General features: G+C 44.9%; 1 protein-coding gene across 1 annotated transcript in view; it reads right to left on the bottom strand.

The window, feature by feature from the left end:
* ajap1 (adherens junctions associated protein 1) overlaps window positions 1–23708 on the bottom strand; it is a 76566-nt gene extending 52858 nt beyond the window's left edge. The window contains exon 1 of the mRNA XM_056275120.1: window positions 23480–23708. Within this exon, the coding sequence (XP_056131095.1) occupies window positions 23480–23508 (29 nt within the window). The 5' untranslated portion in view covers window positions 23509–23708. The remainder of the gene's footprint in view (window positions 1–23479) is intronic.
* Between the last annotated feature and the right edge of the window lie 4003 nt (window positions 23709–27711).

Here is a 27711-nt window from a genome sequence, read left to right as displayed (position 1 = left end):
ATACATAATTCAGACAGCTTTTAAAGTTATGGAGGGCTACCATTGAAGCCCTGCTATGGGGCCCTGCTATTATGCCATCAATATATCAAGCTCATTGTGGAGATAAAGTGATACAGAGAATGAAATTACTTTGTGAGGCTGTGGACCGACCTATTCATTAGTGTGTCTGCCAGCCAGGCGGACTTGGGTTTGAAGGTCAGGGGAAAGACTTCCCCAAACGGCGACTTCAGCCAGGGCCTGACCAACAGACGTCAGCCTGCTCTTTTGCACACGGGCACATTCAACACAGACCTAACCTCTGTGCCACGCATGTACACTCCCCACTTTTTTTTTGGGGGGGGGGGTTATTTCACACTCATAGACACATGCACATGTGTCTGCGTGGGTTTCCTCCGGGTTCTCCGGTTTCCTCCCACAGTCCAAAGACATGTAGGTCAGGTGAATCAGCCGTACTAAATTGTCCCTAGGTGTAAATGTGTGTGTGTGTGTGTGTGTGTGTGTGGGGGGGGGGCTGTGATGGTCTGGTGGCCTGTCCAGGGTGTCTTCTCGCCTGCCGCCCAGTGACTGCTGGGATAGGCTCCAGCATCCCCGCAACCCTGAGAGCAGGATGAGCGGTTTGGATAATGGATGGACGGAGACACATGCAAACATTTTTTGGATGTAGCAGGGCAGTTATACTTTTCTCTGTCTGTTGTTTGTTCTTACTGCTCTAGTTGACAAGGTATACACTCACTGGCCACTTTATTAGGTACACCTTGCTAGTACCGGGTTGGACCCCCTTTTGCCTTCAGAACTGCCTTAATCCTTCGTGGCATAGATTCAACAAGGTACTGGAAACATTCCTCAGAGAGTTTGGTCCATATTGACATGATAGCATCACGCAGTTGCTGCAGATTTGTCGGCTGCACATCCATGATGCGAATCTCCCGGTCCACCACATCCCAAAGGTGCTCTATTGGATTGAGATCTGGTGACTGTGGAGGCCATTTGAGTACAGTGAACTCATTGTCATGTTCAAGAAACCAGTCTGAGATGATTCGAGCTTTATGACATTGCGTGTTATCCTGCTGGAAGTAGCCATCAGAAGATGGGAACACTGTGGTCATAAAGGGATGGACATGGTCAGCAACAATACTCAGGTCGGCTGTGGCGTTGACACGATGCTCAATTGGTACTAAGGGGCCCAAAGTGTGCCAAGAAAATATCCCCCACAACATTACACCACCACCACCAGCCTGAACCGTTGATACAAGGCAGGATGGATCCATGCTTTCATGTTGTTGACGCCAAATTCTGACCCTACCATCCGAATGTCGCAGCAGAAATCGAGACTCATCAGACCAGTCAACGTTTTTCCAATCTTCTATTGTCCAATTTTGGTGAGCCTGTGCGAATTGTAGCCTCAGTTTCCTGTTCTTAGCTGACAGGAGTGGCACCCGGTGTGGTCTTCTGCTGCTGTAGCCCATCTGCCTCAAGGTTCGACGTGTTGTGCGTTCAGAGATGCTCTTCTGCATACCTCGGTTGTAATGAGTGGTTATTTGAGTTACTGTTGCCTTTCTGTCAGCTCGAACCAGTCTGGCCATTCTCCTCTGACCTCTGGCATCAACAAGGCATTTTCGCCCACAGAACTGCCGCTCACTGGATATTTTCTCTTTTTCGGACCATTCTCTGGAAACCCTAGAGATGGTTGTGCGTGAAAATCCCAGTAGATCAGCAGTTTCTGAAATACTCAGACCAGCCCGTCTGGCACCAACAACCATGCCACGTTCAAAGTCACTTAAATCACCTTTCTCCCCCATTCTGATGCTCGGTTTTAACTGCAGCAGATCGTCTTGACCATGTCTACATGTCTAAATGCATTGGGTTGCTGCCATGTGATTGGCTGATTAGAAATTTGCGTTTACGAGCAGTTGGACAGGTGTGCCTAATAAAGTGGCCGGTGAGTGTATATGCCAAGTTCAATGATATCAGACATCTAAAGCCCAAGATATGTGTGTGTGTGTGTGTGTGTGTGTGTGTGTGTGTGTGTGTGTGTGTGTGTGTGTGTGTGTGTGTGTGTGTGTGTGTGTGTGTGTGTTTGAACCTCGGCTGTATTTCCAAAAAGAACATATAATATAATTTTTTTTCTAGGTTTGACATTTTAGTGCCCAGTTCCCGGTGAGGTTGTATCTGAGCATTACATACAGATCATCTTTTCTGGATAAAGACCACCTTGACTGTTAAGTAAAGGCATGTTTACCAAGCCCGATTTACCCCCCTCTGGTGCCACTTCTTAGCCGAACTATTCAATAAGTCCCCCACCCATTTATTTTGCAGCTTGGTACACATGCCAGTGTCAGGGGGCCAAGGACGGGGTCTTGGCAGGCGCTTTACATTAAGCACATGGTCTTCATGCTTGGGGATGAGAGTGTGCAACATATTAACAGGGTTTCCTGTTTCATGCACGGATCAATGGCACATGAATTAGCCTTGATTTATACGGCTAAATTGCATTTCAGATTAAGTCATGAATACGTAATTTTCTGCAGCTATATTTAAGAATGCCCACAGCCAAGTTGACTGTCCAAAAAAGCACTCTGTCCCCATGAATTAAATCCTGAAAATAAGGCCGTATACACAAAACTGAAGCACTCGGACTGCCGGGCCGGTTTAAGAGGCTGGTTTTGGTGTTCTGTCACCTCCTCTACTAAATCGAGACTATGTATGCATTGCAATGCACAAAAGGGAAAGGTTAGAATTAGTTGTCTATTGTGCATAGTGCAGGATGCTATTTACATACCCCTGAAACTGGAAACCCTTCGATAACACAAGTGGAAAAGCGACACGAACACCATGTAACCACTGAAATCCCTGAAACTAAACACGGCGTGATCCTGATTCAAATTTTGAGCAAAGGTAAACGGGGTTTAATATGATAAAGCTCGTTTTGCCCAAGAGGATGATTCCCGTATCAGATGTGAAGCGCTCTGCCGTGGTCAGCCCGGTTTGTGTTTGTTTTCATGCCAGTTCTCGTTCAGCCCCTTCCATTTAGCCAAGGGGGTTGGAGGGGGCTTGCGTTCAATGGCTAGGTGACTAAAACACTCGAGACAAAGTCAGGACATTTGACTCCCCCACATGTAGCGTAGCGTTGACTCTTTCGTCAACACTTCAGTGTCACCCGGAGGCTTTTGTCACGAGGTGCTGAGTCTCGACGGGGACATGGTACATCCTGGTGTATGCCAGTTTGACCAGAGGAGGTAGTCATCGGTGGGATTAGTTTTGCTTTTGATTGGTGCTGATGCTTGTAATCCGAATAGCCGTGAAGTTTATACAATGAGAGGAGAGAGGACACAGGGGCACTAGTTCATGTACTGCGTCAGGACATGTTGTTGGGGGTACTAAATGTAGCCTACCGTGGAGTCCAAATTCAGCTGTCTGATATGAAAACCCAAGATTGATCCAAGCCTTAATCATCATCTCACCCTTAGTGAGGAATGAACATTCTCTTTTCTGTCCTGAATAATGGATATGAATTTGTTCTAATTATCCACCGTACGGAGTCAGTCTTCTCTGCAGTTGAGCGCCACTGAAAGACTCACAGCATTCATTTGCATGTACAAATCCCACATTGAAAAAAAGAGTCCCAACACCAAAATGGACTAACGCGTAAATACACACACTAGGAACGTGGAACGTACATGTACACCCAGCCCGCAGGCAGGAATGGGCCCACTTATAGTACATACAGTACCGCTCCGCTCATAACCTCTTACGACCACTCTGCCGTCCACACGGAGGGGGGAAAATCCCAGGATGAGCCACGTAGAGTAAGCTGCAATTTAAACTGATAGAGCACACCACTACTACTACTACTACCACTTTCAGCTGTTCCTGTTAGGGGTCACCACAGTGGATCACCCATTTCCAAAACTGATAGAGTACACTAAAAACCTGAAATATTTTAGATACGGTACGCATTGATTTACCTTGTTTCAAATAACGGATGGCCAAAGTACATTTACTGAGGTGCATTTGAAAATAAAGGGACATACCAGCAACACAGCATTTGAGCTCTTGCTGATGATACCTGGTGTATCTGCAAACAGAAGTAAGCATAGCAGCTGCCAAAAAGAATACATAAGTAGCTGCAGTGGACCAGTTTTCCAAATGTATAGCAATAAAACACTGCCGGGGGCATCCGGGTAGCATCTATTCCGTTGCCTACCAACAACGGGGATCAGCGGTTCGAATCCCCGTGTTACCTCCAGTTACTTCGCCAGCTGCAAAGGATGTAACGGCTGATCTTTGACTAGTAAACTGTTTGCATCAAACATGTGCATTGATGGCTGTCATCTCCAGATTTTTCTCATAATACTACAATGGTTATGCAGCGGTGAAAGCTTTCTCTGTGCACTTGTGGGATAGGCTATTTAGCCAGAGGCTAAGGGCGGGGCAAACCCTGACAGAAAACCTCCGGAACAGTAACCCCCCCCCCCCCCGTAGACCAATTACTATGGCAGACATGTCCTGGTAATTGAGTCAAGGTTATCCCAGTTACGGGTTAAATAACAAAACAAACTACTGCCTTGTAGACACCCTGGGTGGGGGGTGGGGGTGGGGTAAAGGCTATGGGACCAACCCAGACAGAAATTGGGTTCCGAAGGAATCACGACCTCGGTCTACTATCAGCAAACGACAAGCATGAATCTATCCTCGACTGAGGTCGAAGGATGATGATGATGATGATGATGATTATGATGATGATGTGCGCTTGAACGTCATCTGATCAATGCCATTATTGTCAGATTTGGGTCTGTTTTAACAATGTCCTCCCTGAGGTGTCATGTGAAATCCAGAGGAAGTAGGAGCTTTTCTTCAGTTTATGCTGGTAGACGGCGAGCGGTTTTCTTTCCGTTTTGTCATTATGATGTCGACTTAAGGAGCAGTTTTAATAGATGTACCATTTAATTGGATTTCTGGAAACATTTCAGGGGTACTCATAAGAAGTTATTCACTCTACAATCAAATTACATTAATGCCTATCTTTTTTGCATCTTAGTGGAGGTAATGAAGAGTTCAGTGTTTAGTTTAAAGTTTCCCGGAGGATAGGTATCATTTTATGTGGCTTTCACTTAGATAACGTGAATAAGAAAAATTGGGATTTCTATTTGATAATGATGAACGTTTAGGTCAGCGGGGTGATCTGACTGCCATCTGAATTGGCAGCAGTCAGTCTGGACCAGTTAGCTCAAACCAACCACAGCTCAACAAGCTGTGCGAGCTTTTTGATGCTGATCTGTCTGTAGTCTGTTAAACTCATCATCTCAGCCACATCTAACATGCTGACTTGGAGGTTAAACACACGTTTTGAAACGGGCCAGCAAAACCAGAATACCTGACTGTTATACCGTGCAGCCGGATCAAAGCCAGTGGCTGCTGTGTAGGCTCTCGTGCAGCAGTTCTGCAAACTAGGTACAAATGAGACACAGAGCACAAAAGAGAAACAAAAAACCAGATGTAGTGTCTGTGCATGATGCAAATCATGAAGGCTCATCTTTTACAGCCATTGTAGAACGCTTAGCCTGGATATTTAGTCAAAAGTGAAGTATACAACACTGGCACAGGGGCTAAGAAGTTCTACTGTGGATGCAGGGGCAGCAGAAATAATCCATCCATCCATCCATTATTCGAAACGCTTATCCTGCTCTCAGGGTCGCGGGGATGCTGGAGCCTATCCCAGCAGTCATTGGGCGGCAGGCGGGGAGACACCCTGGACAGGCCGCCAGGCCATCACAGCGTCGACACATTCATACCTAGGGGCAATTTAGTACGGCTGGTTCACCTGACCTACATGTCTTTGGACTGTGGGAGGAAACCGGAGCACCCGGAGGAAACCCACGCAGACACGGGGAGAACATGCAAACTCCACACAGAGGATGAACCAGGAAAACCCACCAAGGCTGGACTATCCCGGGGCTCGAACCCAGGACCTACGTGCTGTGAGGCGACTGCACGCTAACCACTGCGCCACCGTACCGCCCAGCAGAAATAATTTAATATGTAATTCTTATTTAACATTGTGGATTTTTTTTTTTACTAATGAGGGAGTCTCTGACTCCTTAAACCCATTCTTTGCCTCACGTCAGAAAAAGTTCAACAAACTCAACAAAACTATTATCCGCATCTTTGGCCCACTTCCTATGTCGCCATACTGTGATCACTTGTTTAATCTAGGTCTTAATTATAATTTCCTGAGGATTTTGTATAGGTGGGCCCTCAGCAGATGGGCTTTCCACCTGAGGGAGGTGAAAAAGGCATGCCTTACTCAATCTAGTTCACTGCCCCCCCCCTCCGTGCCCTCCATTCCAAAGGTGCCATCAATAGAAATGTTATCAGCATGGCCTCAACATCCCTGCCACTGAGTACACATAATTTTCTTCCCAACGCAGCCAACGAGGGGTGCCTTTTTGAAGGTGACTCCAACTTTATTGAAAAGCAGACTGTAATGGCAGGCACTATCTGCCAGGCAGGATTTAGACTGAATCAGTGTTTCCCATTTTTTTCACAGTGGGATTTTTCCTATCCTGCAGTAGGTGTTTAGGCTTATTTTAACAATTTCCGAGTATTAAAAGCGACCAAGTATTCACTGTTCACGGGAGCTCTGGCAATTGACAGAACATTTATGCACTGATCAATGGCATCCATGGCTCTCCCATATAAAGTAATTCTAGTCTGGGGAAAAAAACTGTGCAGAAAAGGTTTGCCACGTCATGGATTTAACTTCTACAGTGGATGGTTTTTGTTGAAGGGCCCAAACAGTCATAGGGAGAAGTCAAAGGGATTTTTGGCGTCAGAAAGATCATTTATTGGTTGTTTGAGGGAGGAACCCAAGTCTTATTAATCTGTTTTTCAAAGTCAAATAAACTTCTTTTTTAACTCTTTTTTTAACTGCTAACAGCACATTAAAAGCAAAACGCAAGTTATGTAAGGGATAATTCATGACAACGTGAATGTTAAAGGAATTTAAAACACGATGCAGAGGCAAAGAGCTAATGTGAAAGAATGCTTCTTCTCTAAAGGTCATAATGTGCACCCTCACTCTCCCCCCACTATATCCTGGTCCTCCTGGATGCCTTTGGCTCCTGATCCTGTCCTGAATATCGGCTTCATTATATAACACAACCCTCCAAGAGCTGGCAAGCCTGCCCACCCCACTGTACATCCCATGTCTTCTCGGTATGCCACTGGACAATGGACATTTACAATATGTGTGGACAGGTGTAATATTTATCTATGTCTCTCACTAAGCAAAGGTGCCTAAATGGGACGTGTGTTCCTTCCTTTCCTCTGCTCTCTGACCAGCACTGACTGCACCTCCAATGACCCTCTCACCCAAGCCCTGCTAAACACCACTTTAGTGGGTAAGGTGAAAACAAAAACTACCACTGAAGTGGGGGGGGGGGGCATACATGTGAGTTGTTGCCACAGCAACATACCTGAGTCCACTATTCTCAAGATGATGGAGATGGGGACTGACTTTCACAAGAATCTTTAAGGCCTATTGACTACTTTGAATTAATGGCACCACTGCAAACACTGCATAGTCTGTAAGGGTGGGGCAACGTATCGATACGGGAATATGTTGCATTATTTCCTCTTGCGATACATTATTGATACACTAGGCGATTCGTTATTGATACACTGGCGCAAAATAGCGATATTTCTTACTAAAATACACAGGCGCTCTAAACGGATTCCCCTACCAATTTGATTTACCAGAGTCACTACTTCATGACTCCTCGTGGTGGCGCTTATCAGATGAATGAGGGCTAAACTTGTGGCGAAGAAGATGAAACTCACAAGGGGGAAAATGGCGGACAGCGTGGACGGCGGTAGAAGGCAAATCCCCGCCATCTTTCAAGTCTAAAGTCTGGGCCCATTTCGGCTTTTACAATACTGATGGGACAAACAAAATTGATAAAAGAGTACCTGATATGCAAGAACTGTCTCGTCAAAGTTAAGTACACGGGCAACACCACGAACACGGCTTGTTCCTCATCATCCTGATCTCGTGGAGAAAACGGCTAACGTGACCACAACTGGAAGTCAGCCCACAATAAATATGATATTTAAAGCAAATCTCCCTTTTACATCCCCGAAGGCTACCAGCATTACAAAGTCTATTGCTGGATTTATATTTGCAAGGACCTGGCTTCAGCCATACAGTGTAGTCAAAATGAAGGGCTTCGCCGAATGCTTCAAATACTGGAACCGAGACATGACATACCCAGTCGAAAGTAGTTCTCTGAAAAAGCTATTCCAGCGTTGTATGCAAAGACGAGAGCAAAGGTGTGTATGTTTTAATGTTTATTATTTTTTTAAAGAGAAACGTTTATGGCTATTTTACTACACAGATATCGTGATGCATTGTTTTGCAACGTATTGAGTATCGCAGAATCGCTGTATCGCGATACTACCGTTATCGAGGGCAACGTATTGTGATAGTATCGTACCGTGAGTTACTCTGTGATTCCCACCCCTAATAGTCTCTTGTATCCCCAAGAACGGGGACATCTCAAATCTAACCAAGACAGCTCAACAGAGGATGTTTTCCTCCATCAGCTTTGGCAGTTCAACACACCACATCCAATCCTGTTTCTACACCACAGATGCGCCATTGAAAGTATTCTCCCATCAACTATCAGCCTGGCACACTCCAAGGCTTACCAAGGCCCTACCGCCCCAAGGCAGGACTACGGCATGTCATTCAAACGGCTGAGAGGGCTGCCGGCTGCCCTCCATCAAAAGCTTACATGATGACAGAGCAAGAAAAGGGGAATAGACAGTTGCTGCATATACATCACAAAAATGTCACTCTGACACATGACTTACTGAACCGTGCTAATCTGCATATGGACACTTATTCGTTCCATTTGCGCTTTCACGTGACCAAGTTGTATTTTGTGTATCTTTGGATGTGTAAGTGCTGCTACTGTTATGCCAGTCCTGCTACAGTGGTTTTAAATTTACAGTTACGTACTGTACGTTCAGTCAGTAGCACATGTTTCTGCACTATATTTTAGGTCCTGTAATGTTTTGTCCTTTACACTGAATGTCAGTCTTGTCAGTATTTCAGCACCAGAAAAGCAGGTCAAATTCACTGAGCCCCTACATTTTGTGGTTCTGATTGTAGCACATGTAAAATGATAATATGGTGAGCTAAATGAATCAGTTGTTCATATTGCCCATCAGTATACACAGGTTATGGGAGATGCTGCTCTGTAAGAATGTGATGTTCCGCTTTAGCTTCATAATCTTTGTCCAATCAGATCTCCTTCCAGTTGGTTGGGGAAGGCTGAGAAAGAAGACTATGACCTTTGTCTCTCTCTGTAACTATGCGGATTTTGGCATTGGACTTATTTATAGCTGTATTTTGTTTTCTTTTTGTACCCACAAAGACATAGCATTATCATGTCTTAACCAAAAGCCTTAAGGGATGTGTGGGCTGATTACTTCTTACAAAAATCTTACAATTTTCACATGCTAACAAAAAGACAGCTCCATCACTGGATTGGGAGAGCAAGAACAGATAAAGGGTTGAGAAAGTGCTGAGAAAGAGTGGTGGTTTGCTGGTGGGAGCACGCAAAATGTATGTCTCCATTCACTCCGGCACTCCTCTTCTTCACTGAATATGCCAGCCCCGGAGCACAGCCCGTTCACATGAGGGAGAAGATACTTAAAATAGATGAGGGAATGAGGGAGAAAGAGGAGGAGGAGGAGGACATTGGGTAGTATGCATTTGCATTAACCTTAAGAGAGTGACAGAGATGGAGAAAGAGAACAAGGAGCAGGAAAGCAGCCATGTGGCAGTCTTGCTCCCGCCCTCTGGGGGGTAAAAACTCTGTGATAACATCCAGGCCATAGAACAAGGACACATCCCCTTTCATCTGACTCACCACGGGGGCAGCACAGCCAGAAGTACAGATTGGGCCCACTGGCAAAGCCGGGCACATTTGACTGCTTCATCAAATTACAACAATGGCCTCACGAGTATAGTTAGAAGGAAAGCAGAGAGGAAGACCGGCAGGGGGGGTGGTAGTGGTGGGGGTGGGTAAGAGGGGCTAAGGATTCTATTCATAGCTCCATGCAGGGTGAGAAAATTAGTCTATTGCTATTATTTTGGTGTAATTGGGGATTGATGAGGTATTACAAGCCAATGCCGCATTATTACTAAATACAGACAAGCAAGTATGTGTGAGTGCACCTCTAACATGATCCCGTCCAGCAAAAACCTCTGTCTTCTAATCCAGTGATCGCTCTGCCCTAGAAGACTAGGTCAACCAATAAATATGAAGTTCTGTATGGAGGCAGCTTCACGCTCTGCTGTGCCGTGACAACAGACGGACACTTTCTTTAACCGTGTGGCTCATAAGGGTGAGGCATGCTAGGGTTCATGGTTATTAGTGTCGTGATAAGGTCACCAGTGTTATCTATTCACAAGGAGTGAACAGCAAGGAGGAAGGATACCACCAGTTTTCCCTAAAGACTACACTGGCCTCTGAAAGACAACCACACACTTCACACGTAGCAGTTAATAATTTCCAAATCATGGGGCGTCCGGGTGGCATGGCGGTCTAGTCCGTTGCCTACCAACACAGGGATCGCTGGTTCGATTCACCGTGTTACCTCCGGCTTGGTCAGGCGTCCCTACAGACACAATTGGCCGTGTCTGCGGGTATGTGTCCTGGTCGCTGCACTAGCGCCTCCTCTGGTCGGTCGGGGTGCCTGGTCGGGGTGCCTGTTCGGGGGGGGGGACTGGACTGGACTGGTTGGGGAATAGTGTGATCCTGCCATGCGCTACATCCCTCTGGTGAAACTCCTCACTGTCAGGTGAAAAGAAGCAGCTGGCGATGCCACATGTATCGGAGGAGGCATGTGGTAGTCTGCAGCCCTCCCCGGGTCGGCAGAGGGGGTGGAGCAGCGACCGGGACGGCTCGGAAGAGTGGGGTAATTGGCTAAGTACAGTTGTGTGTGTGTGTGTGTGTGTGTGTGTGTGTGGGTGGGTGGGGGGGGGGTCCAAAAAAAAAAAAATTTCCAAAACATGAATTATAAGAAGCTAGAAAAAGTAAGTAATTCCAACTCCATCACTCATGGACAATGTATTTAACGAAGTGTTAATTGCTACTTTTCCTTGCTTTCAGAATCTTAAAAGAAATCAGATTGACCATGATAAGATAAGACGAGGAAACACATCCTGTGGATTCTTTTTAGTTTTGGCTTCAGCTGATGGGTATTGAGAAAACTAGGCCTGAAGAACAATCTCTCGCTCGCTCTCCCTCCCTCGCTCTCTCACTCTCTCTGTCTCTCTTTCCTCCTCCTCTCTCTCTCCCTCCCTCGCTCGCTCTCTCTCTCCCTCTCTCTCTTTCCCTCTCTCCCCCTCTCTCTCTCTTCCCCCCCCTCTCTCTCTCTCCCTCCCTCTCTTTCTCTCTCTGTCTCTATCAATCTATATATCTATTTCTCTCTGTCCTTCTCAGTTCCATTAATATAAACTCGAGCCTTAAGTGTGTGTGACCCAGAATAATCGATGTTTTCAAGAGGAGGTCGGAAGAGACATATTGTAAAGCCGAGATAACCTTTAGTCGAACTCGGAACAACTGAACTTTTATTCTCCCTACGAAGAAGAAGAAGACAAGGAAATTAATGTACACTTCCAGAAACCATCATTCCTCTGCTCAGGCCTTTGAGCACTGTAGACACCATGGCTTGTTTGGTGATTATTAAAGTGGACAAGTTGCATTAAAGATCTTCTGTCCGCTACTAATTTCTCTCCCTAAGCGTCCCTTACATCAGCGCCTTGGGGGAGCAAGTGATGGGTCCATTGAGAAGGATTTCGAAGGAACGATTTGGGATTAGGTTTTGTCTCGAGTCTTTTAAAGACCAGTCATTCAAATCTGCCTGAGCTGTTTCTTTTCTTTTTCTTTCTTCTTCCTTTTTTTTTTTTAATGCCTGTCATGGTAATCACTATTCCGGCATGATGGCGAGGACTGTCTTGAGCGTTTACATGTGGAATTTCAAATTAACCTTGGAAAGGCTGTATATAACAGCTTTTATCTCCACCTGTACCTTCAAATCTCCACGTTGACCCTATAAATTAGCATTTGCTCTCAGTCCAACCTTGCCTCGAGCCTTTACCCCCAGGGGGATATTGACTAATACCATTACCAGGCTGGGATCTAGACTGCTTTAAGAAACAAGCAGAAATGCGGTCTGTGGGATGTATCAAGAGCGAACATGTTTTTAATGATTCTAGGTCCTACATGAGATTATTGGTTTTGGGGTTTAAATCAAAACAATGACAGTGGAAGCAATTGTCAACTGATGCTTAAACTTAGGACCCGCTGCATGTACACCAGACACCAAATCACCATGGCAATATGGACCCACATGGAGCTACGTTTTCTAGCTACTGAAAAGCAAAAAAAAATAAAGAGGATATCAACAGGGAATGCCTTGCTAGAGGTTCACACGAGAAGGTCTCAGATTAATTATCAGTTTAACGTCATCTAACAACACTGCTTACATTGACTAAAGTGTGAGGATCAACATTGCTAGTGCTATACAAAAGTCACAATAAACTGTTTTTCCCCGCTCTCAGTTACAGTGGTCAGAAATAGCTAGCGATGCCATCTTTCACACACTGATCCTGAGTCCACCACCGCCAACCCTCGCCAATTTAATTGTCCACCTGATTGATCATTGGATGGAGACAGACTATGTTAGGCACTGTAGTCCAGTTGTAATGCAAGTGTCTCGTGAATTAATGCCTGAGCCCACTTTCACATGGAAATGAAAGCCACAGAAGAACTAATCATGTGTGCTGTTTGAAAGCAAGTCTGTCACTTGCTAGAGAAATACAAAGCCATCCAGAGTGGCCGAGCTTCTCGGAGAAATGTGATATTTATATGAAAAATATGGCAGCCCTTCTTTTCCAGCCCCATAAACTCAATAAACCGCTAATGATAAAAGAAATTGAAAATGTCAGAACGTATACAAACCACCGAGAGGAATGCCTCGCAAGCCCGACGAATGCTACCGCAACAGATATTTATGAATGATGAGGGGACACTGCTTGTTCCATTGTTCCAGTTCAAAATTTATCTAGCGCCACAGCCCTGGGTAGAACAAAACAAAAAAAATCTCTATTGGCTCTACATGAACATTTTAACAATGTAAAAATTCAGTTTCAGCAACTCTTTCAAACTCTGAGGTACACTAAATCGTGGCTTGTAGCATTGAATAGCAGGACGATATGAGGGGAGAGAAAAACTGATATTAGTCTAGTTCTGTTGTTTCATACTATCAGACGCTATCGTCAAAATACTGACAAAACCATCAGGACTCCTATGTAACACACAGAGGCACTTTTCTCATCACCCACGACTTCAGAGAGGAGTATCATGTTGCAACTCGGATTCAAACTTGTCTATGAGTAAAATGAGCTATTGTTATTTTAATCCAGTTTTGGCTGTTTTGTGTCTTCTCGCCACACTTTTTCCCTCTCTCGTCCACCATTGTGCAAAATAATTGTGATGCTGAACAAAAGCATCCAGCCCCATCCAAAACGGCCCTGTCTCTAAGGGAGTCTGTGTCCAAGCAGTGGGTATAGATCTGCTTTAATCAGTGCTGTATTGAACCTACTAAACTTAGAAAGCTGATTTTTCTTCCTGTTTGATTAGATTTTTTTTCTGTTTTCCTTTACATTAGTTTTTATTTTGAATAGTAAAATGGACCTGCCCAGTGTTGTCCTTACATATAAAACACAAACATTTACTAGATAATGTTTGGAATAATAATGTTTGCTTACCCTTTTCACATTTACCAGTCTCAACTGCATGCAGAAGGCACTAGAATTATAATTATATTATTATTATATTATTATAATGTGCTCTAAAATATGGGCTAGAAATGTATTTTTGGAATTATTTGCATTTCAAGGTTAATAACAAAGTCTGCTCATTTTATGTCTTGATGCATGCTCAATAATCCAGGTTAGACAGTCACAGGAAGTTGAATCAGTTCATCTGGACACAACGTTCATTGACAGAAACGTTTCATCACTCATCTAAGTGACCTCTTCAGTCTCAACTGACTGCAGGGTATGTATCCCCACCCTTGTAAACAATAGATTCAATAACTTTATTGTCATGTGCAAGCACAACGAAATTGCAGTTGTGTCAACTTCAAAATGGTGCATGCATATAAGAGATAAGAAAATATCAAATATCAGCAATGAAAAGTACAGAGCGTAAATAATGCAAGTGCAAAATATAAGCTGCATAAGGTATAAGATACAATACAGTTAACAATAAATGACAATTTATGAGGTGCAAAGACATCATCAGGCCATCTATGCGAAGAGGGATCGACCATCTCGTCCTCAGTCATTATGTCACTGTATTGTGTATAAGGGTGGGGACCTGCAGTCAGTTGAGACTGAAGAGGTCACTTAGATGAGTGATGAAACGTTTCTGTCAATGAACGTTGTGTCCAGATGAACTGGTTCAACTTTCTGTGATCTGTTCATTTTAAGCCCAGTATGGGGAGCGGGGTCTAAACCTGCTGTGTCTCCATTTGGACCTGGTGAATATCCAATAATGCTTTTGTTGGAACTAAAGAGAATTGTGTGCTCAAGCTCTTAGCGTAAGCGGTGAAGTAAACATGACCCAGCAAGCACCCACACACAAATGTGCACACACATGCATTTACACAGACCAAAATACATTTCCTTGGAGCGTTGTTGCCAAAATCCACAGGACAACTAATTGTGTATTCTTGTTTCGTCTTATTTCTAATTTTTGCTTATGCAGATTAAATCCTACTAAATTCCTCTCTAGCAATGCCGCATTGCTGGAGCCACTGATTTAATAGGTCCGCAGTACATATTGTGACTGGGTTGGTGCACAATCCCATCCAAATATATATGTTTCCCATTGCTCAACCAGAAAAAAACCACAATGAGTCATTATGCATGACTTCCATTTTTAGTGTTGGATCAGGTAAATGTTGTGTCTCTTTTACAATAGCTTAGATAAGCTCTCAATCAGATTATGATAAACCCAAATAAATATTTGGGGGGGGGGGGGTAACAACATTACTGATGATAACGGTGTGCATGTACGTACACCATATCCCATTTATTGATATGGTGTTCTTGGTATCTCAAGAACCTGTTTACACTTGGTTTTACAATGCATTTTGGGTGATCGGATCACAAGTGGACAGTGAGACACATCGCCGTTCACACCTGTGTCTATCATGTGTCTCCAAATGCGTCCTGCTGACCACTTGTGATCAGATTTCATTACTCTGAAGAAGAAGAAGAAGAAGAAGAAGAAGAAGAAGAAGAAGAAGAAGAAGAAGAAGAAGATTTCCTGTTATGTCCTTGTCAGGGATGCATCAGGACACATTAGTGTTTACACTACAAAAGATATGTGGGCAAATGTGTCCCAGACTACCTTGGCAAGTGGTTTGAGTAACCGGTTCACAAAACGTTTTGGTGGTCGTTTACACTGTTATTTAGCGCTGTGTACTTGTGATCCGATCGCAAAAAAAAGCACATTTTAAAACCAAGTGTAAACAGGGTCTATATTGCCCCTTTAAGCTTTGTTCTTGTGCCGTCACTTAGTATCAAGTTGTCTCTATATACATGGATGATCAAGTATCCTGATCACAAATAGGTGATTATATATTCGTTACAGATATGAAGCAACATTATGCATATCTAACATATTTAACAAACTGAGCATTCAGTCTCTCGACTTTTTCCACATATTATGGGACGCTTAAATTCAAAATTGATTGAACATGGATTTTTTTTTTGCCACTACACACATTAACACGTAATGTTAACGTGAATTATTCAGTTTTGAAATCAATTAAAAATCAAACGCTATAAAAGCCAAATGTGAATTGAATTATTCTGATTTAGATTAAAATAACAATGTCTAAATCAGGTCCCACAGATAACAGTGCACATCAGAGCAGGAACTCTGTTCAATAATTCCAAGGACATGTCTATAAAATTCAGAGGCAGATATGAGGAAAAGATCCTGAGCAGGAGGTACTAGGCATTTACAAGAGCACAATATATAGGCTCTGTCATTAGGGAAAATTAGACTCTTCTTTAAAACTATGTATCTAAGCCAAATGAGCAAGCAGACGTAAAGGACCTTGGTCTGGATGATGACCCACTAACCACTCTGACAGAAGTACAAAGTTCCTTGGCTGGGATGGGAGATCATGTCAGAAGGACAGCAGTTAGTACTGACTTTATAAATCACAGCTGATTAACAGAGTGGCCAGAGGGAAGCCACTCACGAAAGAAAGTATTAGACGGGAAGCCTGGAGTCTGCAAAAGGTAAGAAAGACTGAATGAAAGTGTGGAATTCCTCAGTCTGGTGAAACAGTTAAATATTAACTCACAAAATAAAAACATTATGCATAATGCAAAACACTTTTTTCGGTGGGAAAAGGGTCATAGCTCATTACCCATATGAAACAATCCCTACTGCAAAGGATGGTGGTGACATCATTGTACTTTTGGAATGCTGGTCAGTTGCAGGGACCAAGAAACGTTTGGGGATAGACTAAAATGAATGGTGTCGAAATACTGGTGAGTTCTCAAGGAGAACATGCTTCAAGAGCCCAACACCTAGGATTGGGGTGATAACTTAAGTTCAGAACGGAAACTAACCCTAAGCAACACGACCAAATCAACACCAGCATGGCGTGTGAACAAGGATGGGAAAGTCCCTCGGTGGCCCAGCTGAAGCCGAGACTGATAAATCTGTGGAATGATGTGAAGATAGCTGTACGCTGATGCTTCCCACCCAACCTTAACAAGCTTAAGAAAATCTGCAAGAAAGAGAGGGAGAAAATCCCCAAAAAGCAGATGTTCCAGGCTGATATGGTTGTATCCGAGAGGACTTCAACAGCGCTAACTGCTGCCAAAGATGCGTCTACAAAATACTGACAACTGGTTTGGGACACTAGTTTAAATTAATTATTTCTGCATTTGACAATTTGCATAAACACAATTGAAAAAGCAAATTTGGTTTAACTGGTATCATTAGGGAGTTATTTATGTAAATTATCATTATGGAGTTCTTTATGTAAATTGTTGACAATAAAAATCTTCTCAATTCAATCTATTCATGTTGAATCTGAGTTGCACAAAATGTGAAAAACTTCGTCTTGGTTTTGAGAAGCTTACTAAAATAACGTGAGAGAGGAGAAGGGGAGTCACCATGTTCCTTGTAGATGTCATGCGATATATTCCATTTGACCATTCGCTGTTGGGAAGACGTGCCAAAACACTGGGATGCACCTGAACTTTATGGTTTTAGTACAAAGAATTGCATATTTCAGCATCTTTCTATTTTCTTTCAAATTAAAGCATAGAATTTTTAATAATCTCTAAACCGTGTTTATTATAGATTTGAGTTGCATGTGGTTTGTGAAACACAAAGGTTGTAGGAGTTTCTGAGGAGGGCAAGGTCTCGTTCTACTCAGTATTTGGGATATAACCACAGTTGGCTCTCCATAGGATGTTTCGGCTTAATGGATTGCTTGGCAGGCTTTGTGAGGGTAAATATTATACAGAACCTTCCAGGAGCTTGATTGCATGCAAACACACGCAGTGCACGCTTATAGGGCCAAGTGGCAACAATTGCTATTTCAGCTGTAAAAAATGCTTTTGCATGACTGCCATAGGAGCAGAAATCCTGGGGAAAATCAAAAAAGAAAAAGGGTGGGGATCCAAGATGCAACAGTCAAGGGTGTTATGTCATCCCATTAATTACTCTCGCTGCACAACGGCCTCCACTACAATGTACACTACCGTTCAAAAGTTTGGGATCACCCAAACAATTTTGTGTTTTCCATGAAAAGTCACACTTATTCACCACCATATGTTGTGAAATGAATAGAAAATAGAGTCAAGACATTGACAAGGTTAGAAATAATGATTTGTATTTGAAATAAGAGTTTTTTTACATCAAACTTTGCTTTCGTCAAAGAATCCTCCATTTGCAGCAATTACAGCATTGCAGACCTGTGGCATTCTAGCTGTTAATTTGTTGAGGTAATCTGGAGAAATTGCACCCCACGCTTCCAGAAGCAGCTCCCACAAGTTGGATTGGTTGGATGGGCACTTCTTGCGTACCATACGGTCAAGCTGCTCCCACAACAGCTCAATGGGGTTCAGATCTGGTGACTGCCCTGGCCACTCCATTACCAATAGAATACCAGCTGCCTGCTTCTGCTCTAAATAGTTCTTGCACAATTTGGAGGTGTGTTTAGGGTCATTGTCCTGTTGTAGGATGAAATTGGCTCCAATCAAGCGCTGTCCACTGGGTATGGCATGGCGTTGCAAAATGGAGTAATAGCCTTCCTTATTCAGAATCCCTTTTACCCTGTACAAATCTCCCACCTTACCAGCACCAAAGCAACCCCAGACCATCACATTACCTCCACCATGCTTAACAGATGGCGTCAGGCATTCTTCCAGCATCTTTTCATTTGTTCTGCGTCTCACAAACGTTCTTCTTTGTGATCCAAACACCTCAAACTTGGATTCATCCGTCCACAACACTTTTTTCCAGTCTTCCTCTGTCCAATGTCTGTGTTCTTTTGCCCATCTTAATCTTTTTCTTTTATTGGTCAGTCTCAGATATGGCTTTTTCTTTGCCACTCTGCCCTGAAGCCCAGAATCCCGCAGCCGCCTCTTCACTGTAGATGTTGACACTGGTGTTTTGCGGGTACTATTTAATGAAGATGCCAGTTGGGGACCTGTGAGGCGTCTGTTTCTCAAACTAGAGACTCTAATGTACTTATCTTCTTGCTCAGTTGTGCAACGCGGCCTCCCACTTCTTTTTCTACTCTGGTTAGAGCCTGTTTGTGCTGTCCTCTGAAGGGAGTAGTACACACCGGTGTAGGAAATCTTCAATTTCTTAGCAATTTCTCGCATGGAATAGCCTTCATTTCTAAGAACAAGAATAGACTGTCGAGTTTCAGATGAAAGTTCTCTTTTTCTGGCCATTTTGAGCGTTTAATTGACCCCACAAATGTGATGCTCCAGAAACTCAATCTGCTCAAAGGAAGGTCAGTTTTGTAGCTTCTGTAACGAGCTAAACTGTTTTCAGATGTGTGAACATGATTGCACAAGGGTTTTCTAATCATCAATTAGCCTTCTGAGCCAATGAGCAAACACATTGTACCATTAGAACACTGGAGTGATAGTTGCTTGAAATGGGCCTCTATACACCTATGTAGATATTGCACCAAAAACCAGACATTTGCAGCTAGAATAGCCATTTACCACATTAGCAATGTATAGAGTGTATTTCTTTAAAGTCAAGACTAGTTTAAAGTTATCTTCATTGAAAAGTACAGTGCTTTTCCTTCAAAAATATGGACATTTCAATGTGATCCCAAACTTTTGAACGGTAGTGTATATGACCCGCATGCTTAGAAAGATGAGCAGGGATCCAGAGAGCATGGGAATTGGGTAAAAGAGAAAACGCTCTCATTCAGAGCAGAGAAAATGCTCCAATCAACTCAGCCCTCGCAGTCAGAGTTTTCATGTCTGCCTATGCCTCAATTCACTTCAGTTACCTCCGAGTAGCTGTCGCGATGAAAGGCAGAGAGAGTCAGGGAAACTATTTCAAGAAGATCCTGTTGTCCATTTTTGAAGTGTTTTTGTAAAAAAAAAAAAAAAACATTAAAAAAAAGCTCCCCTGAGAGCGACCTCTATGCCTTGGGCAGGCCAGTTAGTGAAAAGGGCTGTGACGGATAAATCTGATCCTTTGTAGAGGCAGTATTGATCCAACAAAAGCTCACTACATGAATCACGTATGAGCTCTGTGCTGTTCATTCCTTCTTCCGGGCTCAGCTCTGCTGGGTGGATGTGCTCCAGTGGAGTAAAAACAGTCATATTACTCCACGCTGGCTGAGCCCGGCTCCAGTATTGGTCATTAAACTTAATAAAAATATTGGCAGCTGTAATTACAGCTGGCTTTGGAAGTATAGTTTTAAAATTCCTCTGCCGTCTGTCTGCAAAATGAATTACAATGTTGCAAGCATGCAAGGGCAAATTATCTAAATATATTAGATACATCTGCACATCATTAAAAAACAATAATCAACCTAATTAATTCAGCCTCATATTCTCTTGCTTAATCTCGCATCAAAACAATTCACAACAAAAGCTCAACGCAATAAAAAAAGAAAAGCATTATGACTTGTCTCTTGTGCAGCGATGGGCCTCGCTGCATTTTCCACGATCTCTACTCGAAGACTATTGCTACAGTTCGACTCTCTGGCATACAGCTAGCTAGAGCAAGTGTTCAGTGGAAAGCGACAGTGATTTCTGCTCTCCACCAGTTGCAGGAAGTAAAAAAAACAGATGATTTGCATTTGACCTTGTAGTCAGACTGCAGGATCAGGCCGCACAAGTTGGGGAGGCGAGAGTCCCTCCTTGGTCAGTTGCTAGCACAACGTTAGCGGTGTGTCACAGGGCCAACCTTTCCTATTCCATGCGGACTCAGCAGACTGCTGAGTGTAGGGGTGTTTACAGCACGCATGCACACACACACACATACACACAAGCACGGTTGCACGCACACACACACACAAACCCCGTCACAGACACACATCTCAAGAGGGTAGGAGCTCAGAGAAGCAACACAGCCTATTTCACTGCAAATTAGGTTAATCACGCTCCAGAGAGGCCCAGTTAATAACCCCTCGTAGAGGCTATTAAGATGGCACCTAAATCACAGGAACATCTGAATATCTTATGGACCCTTACATAATAATGCCCCGTTTAGCACTGGAGCTGATGGTAAATCTGGCTGAGGGGAACATGACGAGTCATAAAACCCCAGCAAGCCTGGACTTCGCGTGTTCTTCACGAGCAAATTTTTTTTTCCTGATCCATTTATGATGCATTTGGGGCTTCGGTTCATTAAACCTGTGATATAAATAAGAATTACATTATTCAAATTAAAAACTACACGCAGAACACTGAATACTTCTGTATATGAGAAAACAGCTAATTATTAAGCTCGTACGGCTCCCTTGGCACAGAATCAAGGAGTCCTCTGTCAAAACCAATGCTCATCTCGTTGAGAACCTGTACCAGGTATCAACCGCCACCTAAGTGACACAAGTCGTACCTCACCCAAGAGGGAAAAGGCAGTGGGGAAACAAGACAGCCACACGTCATCTCAAAGGCGACTGGTGTCTCCGGCAGCTTTTGCCGTGGCAGTTCAAACCCCGAGTACGGGTGGATAAAGATCTCCAGTTCTTAGCAGGACGAGGACTCAGCACAGGGAAGTGAAAACTGTCTGACAACCGTGAAAACCCAAGGATGTCACACCCTGAAGTGATGAATTCCAGCCGCCAGACTCGCCCGGGCACTCCTTCCCATTAGTATTCCATACCATAATAGGCACGGACTTATACATTAAGGGCCATGGTAAGATAGAGCAAGCCACTTAAGGAAATACTGATATCTCTGGCCTCTCTACTGCCATTGAGTGTGCTCGATAACAAACAGTGCCTCGTCTCCTTTGAGCCGTATATCTAATTAAAAAATTAGTATTATGTTTTATTGCTTTGACTGCGACATGTCACGATTAAGTGGCAATATGGCGCGCCTAGTTCTATTCTTGCTGTTGAGCTAATAGAGCAAGTAGCTGTTTCCCCCTATAGGCACACATTTTTATTTTCCATAATGAGCAATATTTTCATGCTCGGGCAGTCAGTGCTATACGGAGTAATTAAGCCCAGACACTTATCAAGAAAATGTGCGAGTTTCTTGCCAAAACCAGAATATCAGCGCTGGGTGTTACATTCACAAGGAATCTTTAGTGATGGCAGCAATTTAAAAGCAACCCCATTCACAGCAGTTTGTTGACTGTGATCCAGGAGTCTCCTGCCTCCACTGTGTTGTATCACTGCACCGACTTCATTGCATTATACTAGTTAAGCGTAAAGCATTCAGTTATTATACTTAACAAATGGTGGTCTGTAAAATGATGCTGAAGTTCACTGCAGCAGAGGCTACGTCCTCATTTCTGTACAGCTATAAAGGCTCACAGTATGAGTCTGTCCAGATAACATCAAGAGCATTTTAGGATCTTTATCACCGGTGCTACTGTAACAAATAAGAAGCAATACGAAAGTTTTTATCTGCAACGGGAGGGGGGGAATTTGGATTCTGGACCTTTTGCATCCATGAGACAAGCTCCCAAGTCCTTCACCGCAGTCGCCATACGAGCCAGTAGCATTCTACATAACACATAGCACATTCTACATGACAGAGCCATCGAGAGATACGGGGCCCTAAATGCATTATATTTCAGTGTCCATGTAACTGCACTGTCTACACACATTACCGTTACCCTGCGAGGTCAGCCTTTAGCCATGCAATGTGTGTGTCATGCATAATAAATGTAAGGCTGCACATATCCAGGAATGGGCCACCATTCAGAATGAGAGCCAGCAGACGTCAAAAAAAAAAGAAGAAAAAAAAACCCCTAACAAATGGCAGGTTTTTGCATCGTTTTAAGGTGGGCCATTTCCCCTACCCCTAATTTCCTAAAAATAGACGAGCCAGTCCTGCTTCTGCATTTCTTCCATGCAACAAACATTTTGCACAAAAAGGTGGTTTCTGAATTAAACACACACACATATATTTTCAGTGGTTGCCCCTTTCGCAAGGGGCATTTCTGGAGGAATGGGGATCGGGGCGTTTTTAAAGGTAGGGCACAGCGGGGCAGAAGTTATTTTAACCCAGTGCGTTTAGACCCACACCTAACCTAATTTATAGCGTAATTAGACCTGAATCAGCTGTAAATAGATGTGATTCATACGTCCAATACCTTATGAATCGAAGATACAATTAATCAACGTGTACGTGACATTTTCACCTTAATCAATGTCTTTGAGCGCGTGTACGCGCACGTGTGTGTGTGTGTGCGCGCGCGGGCGTGTGGCGCGTTGTTTGCGCCGTACATTTGGCGACACCTAGCGTCCGGGGGATGAAACGTTTAATCGTTTTCGTGTAAAGCGTGAAACGTCTTCATTGCCCTCGTCTCAATAATTTGCCGATGCCCTCGGCGAAGTCCAAAACACTCGTTGCGCTTTCAAAGAACTATTACGCCGGAATTGTTTGCACGTGCTTCCGCGCAGACCCACCGAGAGGACATTTTATCCATTTATCAAGTCTGGTTGGTAGACTTCCATAATTTGCCGTTGCGTAGTTTAAAAAAAAAAACAACCCTAAAACAGCAGATTTTCCAAAACTGATTTACGCCAGTGTGAAACGAGAGAATTGAAAACGTTATCAACGATCCCTTGTCCCAAATCCTGACCGCCCCCTACCCAAATTAACTGACTGCTAATTACACAGATTTTTTTGGGGGGGGGATCTTACCTGCGCGCGATACAGCGTTTAATCCACATTTTTTCCCCGAACACCAAATCCGAATCAGTCCATCAGGTATCCTGCCATTGAGATGGGTTTTTCCGCACAAGTCGGGCTGGAGGGCTTTCAGGTGACAGATCTTACTCCGGCTGTCAGTAACGCAAACATTCTCCAGCGATGTCCCTCCGTACTGTACACATGAAGGAGTGCAGAATAGATAAACAGACAAACAAATGGATAAACCCCCCCTCCAATCCAGCTACCGACTGACAGGCGGGCGGTCGGAGGGTTTCAGCTCTCTCGTCAAGTTTCTGGTCAGCCGCTCTACTTCCTCCGTGACAGGCTCTGCGTCCTGGCGGAGGAGGAGAAGGACTTGCGCGGTCGGAGCCGGGGAGGCGTCCTGTCGGCGCCGGCTGTCAGTCAAACTTGGCCCTCACGCAGACGGGCGCGTGCGGCAGTCCTCCGGCCGCAGGTCCCGGAACAGCGGTGAGACGCGAGGCTGGGCGGCAGGGGCACGACCCGCCGGCATCCTCCGGAGGCTCGGCGCTGAAATGACAGCGCACTTTTCCTGCTGTGTGGTCGAGACGGTGCGACGTCCCAAAAAAAGAAAAAAGGAAACGGGGGGGGGGGGACAATAAATGGATGGACGGTGAGGATCCGGGAGGGTTTTTGTTTGTTTGTTTGTTTGTTGTTGTTGTTGTTTTTTGGGGTGGGGGGGTGGGGGTCTTCTTCTTGTCCGTTAAAGAAGCACGGACGAATCCTCCAAAAGGCTTGACAGGTCAGCGTCGGCCAAGAGTCCTCACAGCGCACATCGCGACACAAAGAGGGAAAACATACACGTATACGTATAAATACATATGTATGAATATGCAAATGAAATACGCGCCGGCTGGAGTGAAGCTGGAGAGACGAGGCGGGAAAAACAGCGAGCTCGCTGAGGCGAGTGTGTGGAGCGCGAGCTGCTGGCGCGCGGCGAGCGGCGGGAGAGAACGAGCGCCTGTCATTAGCGGAGGAGGAGGGGGCGCGCGCGCGACGGTTTACCGAGGCTCGCCTCGCGCAGACTGACTGACGAGCCGCCAATCCCGCTCCGCCTGACGAGCCCGGTGACGTCAAGTTAAAGTCAAACATGTGGCGTCGTCCTTTGGTTTATTTTTTTCATTATTTCTTAAACTCTCTGCGTCCCCCCCCTCGAACCGTCTGCTACCCCCAACACGCCAGAGGTTGGAGATCGTATGGGGTGGGGGTGGGGGTGGTGGGGTGGGGGCTCCAGTGATGGGTGAGGATACTGACAAGATCCACTATGCGCGAGAATGAACGAAAAAAAAAAAGAAAAGAAAGAGGGATTATGGCGCAACAAGAGGGGATATGGCGCACTCCGCACGGCAGCCCGGGGTCGGAGTGTCCCACCTGGGAGGGCAGCTGTGTCACGGCAGCGGTGAGGTAGCTACCCCTGCCTTAAAAGCCTATGACATTGCTCTGACTTTTTCTTTCTTTTGTTGCAAAGACCGCATCACAGAACACAACACGGGGGGTGGGGGGTGTAGTTCACCTCTTGCTTCAGCTGTAGTTGTGTATACGGTGGGGAATATTTCACTTGGCCCCTCAAGTATTGCCTCGGTTCAGCGTTTCCTAATGAACACCTTCTCCCTTGTCCTCAGGCAAGTAACTTCGGTGGTTTGAGAAGTGTGTGTGTGTGTGTGTGTGTGTGTGCGCGTGCGTGTGCGTGTGTGTGGGTTGGGGGGGCACAATAAAACGGGGGTCTGGGCTGGGGCCCTCACCAAGAAAAAAAACAAACCCTATTTGAATCGAATTTCCTGCATTTCTACATACACCCAGGGACTATGGTAACCAATACAAAACCCTGGAAATAATGAAGTTGGTCATCGTGCTGAATTCTGCCAGAATAGTATAAAATATGCATAAAAAAAGCTGCCTTGCTTTCTGTACTGTTTAACCCATAAATTTACTGAATTTCACAGGTTGATTAAATATAGATAGATAGATAGATAGATAGATAGATAGATAGATAGATAGATAGATAGATAGATAGATAGATAGATAGATAGATAGATAGATAGATAGATAATGTGTCTTTTGTAACTTCACAAAATCACAGCAAACAAAAACGAAATGTATCACCAGATCTAGACAGGAAATCTGACTATCCTGGGCTAAATTACTGAACAGCCTTCTAGCCAACTAACTCGCATTCCCCTTTTCTTTCGTTTCGCCCCGTCTCCAAAGAAAGACGTTAAATTTAACTGCGGCTGCCGGCCTTCCATTTTTTTATGAACTGCCACTTGCTCGTTGTGAGCATTTTTTTCAAGTGCGCATGCGTGGAACGCGTCCGCGTCCGCAGACGCCAAAGTGTGCTGCGGAGCCGCGTGGGCAGGCTTGTCCGTGTCCGCCACTCACCCGTGGCAGGCATATTTGCGGAGTATATCTGGGCCTGGCAACCCGCAGCTCAGCTCATATTCTCGGTCAGAGTCTGACGTCTGGCCAAACAGTTGCGTATTAAGCACGATTTTTGCGGGCAAACAATAATAACGTTTTGAAAGGCGCGGGGTGGGGGTGGGGCACAAACGAGATTTTACGTCCCGGTCCCCCAGGCTACAGCGCATCAAATGAACTGCAGCTGTTCATAAAGTTGACCACAGTGAAGATGAGGAAACTTCTGTCCCCTTCTAATTGTTCTCAGGGAGCGCGCTCCGCACGATCCCCTCATTACCGCGTTAGTGGCCACGGACGCGGTGATGCAAGCAGATATTTCTGTCTCAGGAAACTGTTGGAGGCTCCCTAGCAGATGGAGGCTGTCATCTGTGTGTTCGTACGTGTGTGTGTCTCTCCCTCTTCTTCGCTTTGCCTCTTTCGCCCCACCCCCCTCCCCCTCCCCCTCCTCAACTGCTCACCCACACTCTCTTGTTTTCTATCGTGCGGGGCTGATATGTTGCGCTGCGAGGATGCGTCCTTAAATCACGTGTGCATTCATGTTCTCTTGCGTATGTTTTATGCCCATGGATGTGAGAACGCATTTGTGTGCATGCATGCATGCGCGTGTGCGTGTGTGTGTATGTGTGTGTGTGTGCATACATCGTGTTGAAGCTCAGATATTGCACCTCAGAGATAGCAGCATCGGTTTGTCAAGCGTCCCTAGGACTGCGGGTGGTTCCGGTTCACATGAACCTAAATGTAGCATGGCCAACATCTGTTGTGCAAGGCATTAACATCCCACCACGAGAGGTTAAATCAAAACGAAGAGGGGTCTGACAGTGCTGCGTCTCTGCTTAGTTAGATTCGGTCCCTCTGGACGCTGGGCAGAATTTTGCACGGAGGCCTCGTGATGGGAAGGGGAAAATATATCTGTACAATATCACAGAGAGGGCTCGCGGCCTTGTTTATTTGGCGTTAGTCATAAGCAGGGTGCTGATTATTGAGTCGTGTCAGGTCGCCTCCTTTTCAGAAACCCGGGGAAGCACCCGCATAGAAACCTGACTCTGACCTTCGACTGGTTGGAGATATCGTAGGTGAAGTTGAGTGTCGTTGCTGAATCGCAGCGCTTTTATTTGGTTGCATCCCACTTCAGACGGCAAGTAACGGGAGATCATGGTGGGGGGGGGGGCTGCTGAGGACCAGGTCCAAGTTCTCTCTTTTCATATTTGCATAAGAAATGTTTGTGGTGAGCCGCATGGCAGCTTCGACAGCGTGTTGCTGTGCGGCGGGGCTTTTGTGGCTGGCCATGATAATTCCAAAGTTAAGTATGTGCAGCTAGCAGCAGTCACATAGTACATTTGTGGCCATTTGTCTCTGCACTGGAAGAGAGAAAGAGGGAAGACACTTTATTTTGTCACTGTATTCTTACAATGAAGTGTGTTCTCTGCATTCAACCCATCCTATTGCGTAGGAGCAGTGGGCGGCTGCAGCGCCCGGGGGCCCAACTCCGGTTCTTCTTTCCATTGCCTTGCTCAGGGGCACAGGCAGGGGTCTTAACCCTAACATGCATGTCTTTTTGATGGTGGGAGGAAACCGGAGCTACCCAGAGGAAACCCGCACAGACACGGGGAGAACATGCAAACTCCACACAGAGAGGAGCTGGGGTTCGAACTCAGGACCTTCTGGTTGTGAGGCAACAGTGCTAACCGCTGGGCCACTGTGCCGCCCAAAAAGTTAAAATCCTGAAGATTTCCATGTAATTAAATGTTCTTTTTGATCATTTCTATATTATCCAAGATGACGAACATCCA

This window comes from Lampris incognitus, chromosome 2 (assembly GCF_029633865.1).
Source record: "Lampris incognitus isolate fLamInc1 chromosome 2, fLamInc1.hap2, whole genome shotgun sequence".
In the NCBI taxonomy this organism is placed as follows: Eukaryota; Metazoa; Chordata; class Actinopteri; order Lampriformes; family Lampridae; genus Lampris; species Lampris incognitus.
The sequence above is the reverse complement of the archived record's forward strand: the minus strand, read 5'-3'. Positions and strand labels throughout refer to the sequence as shown.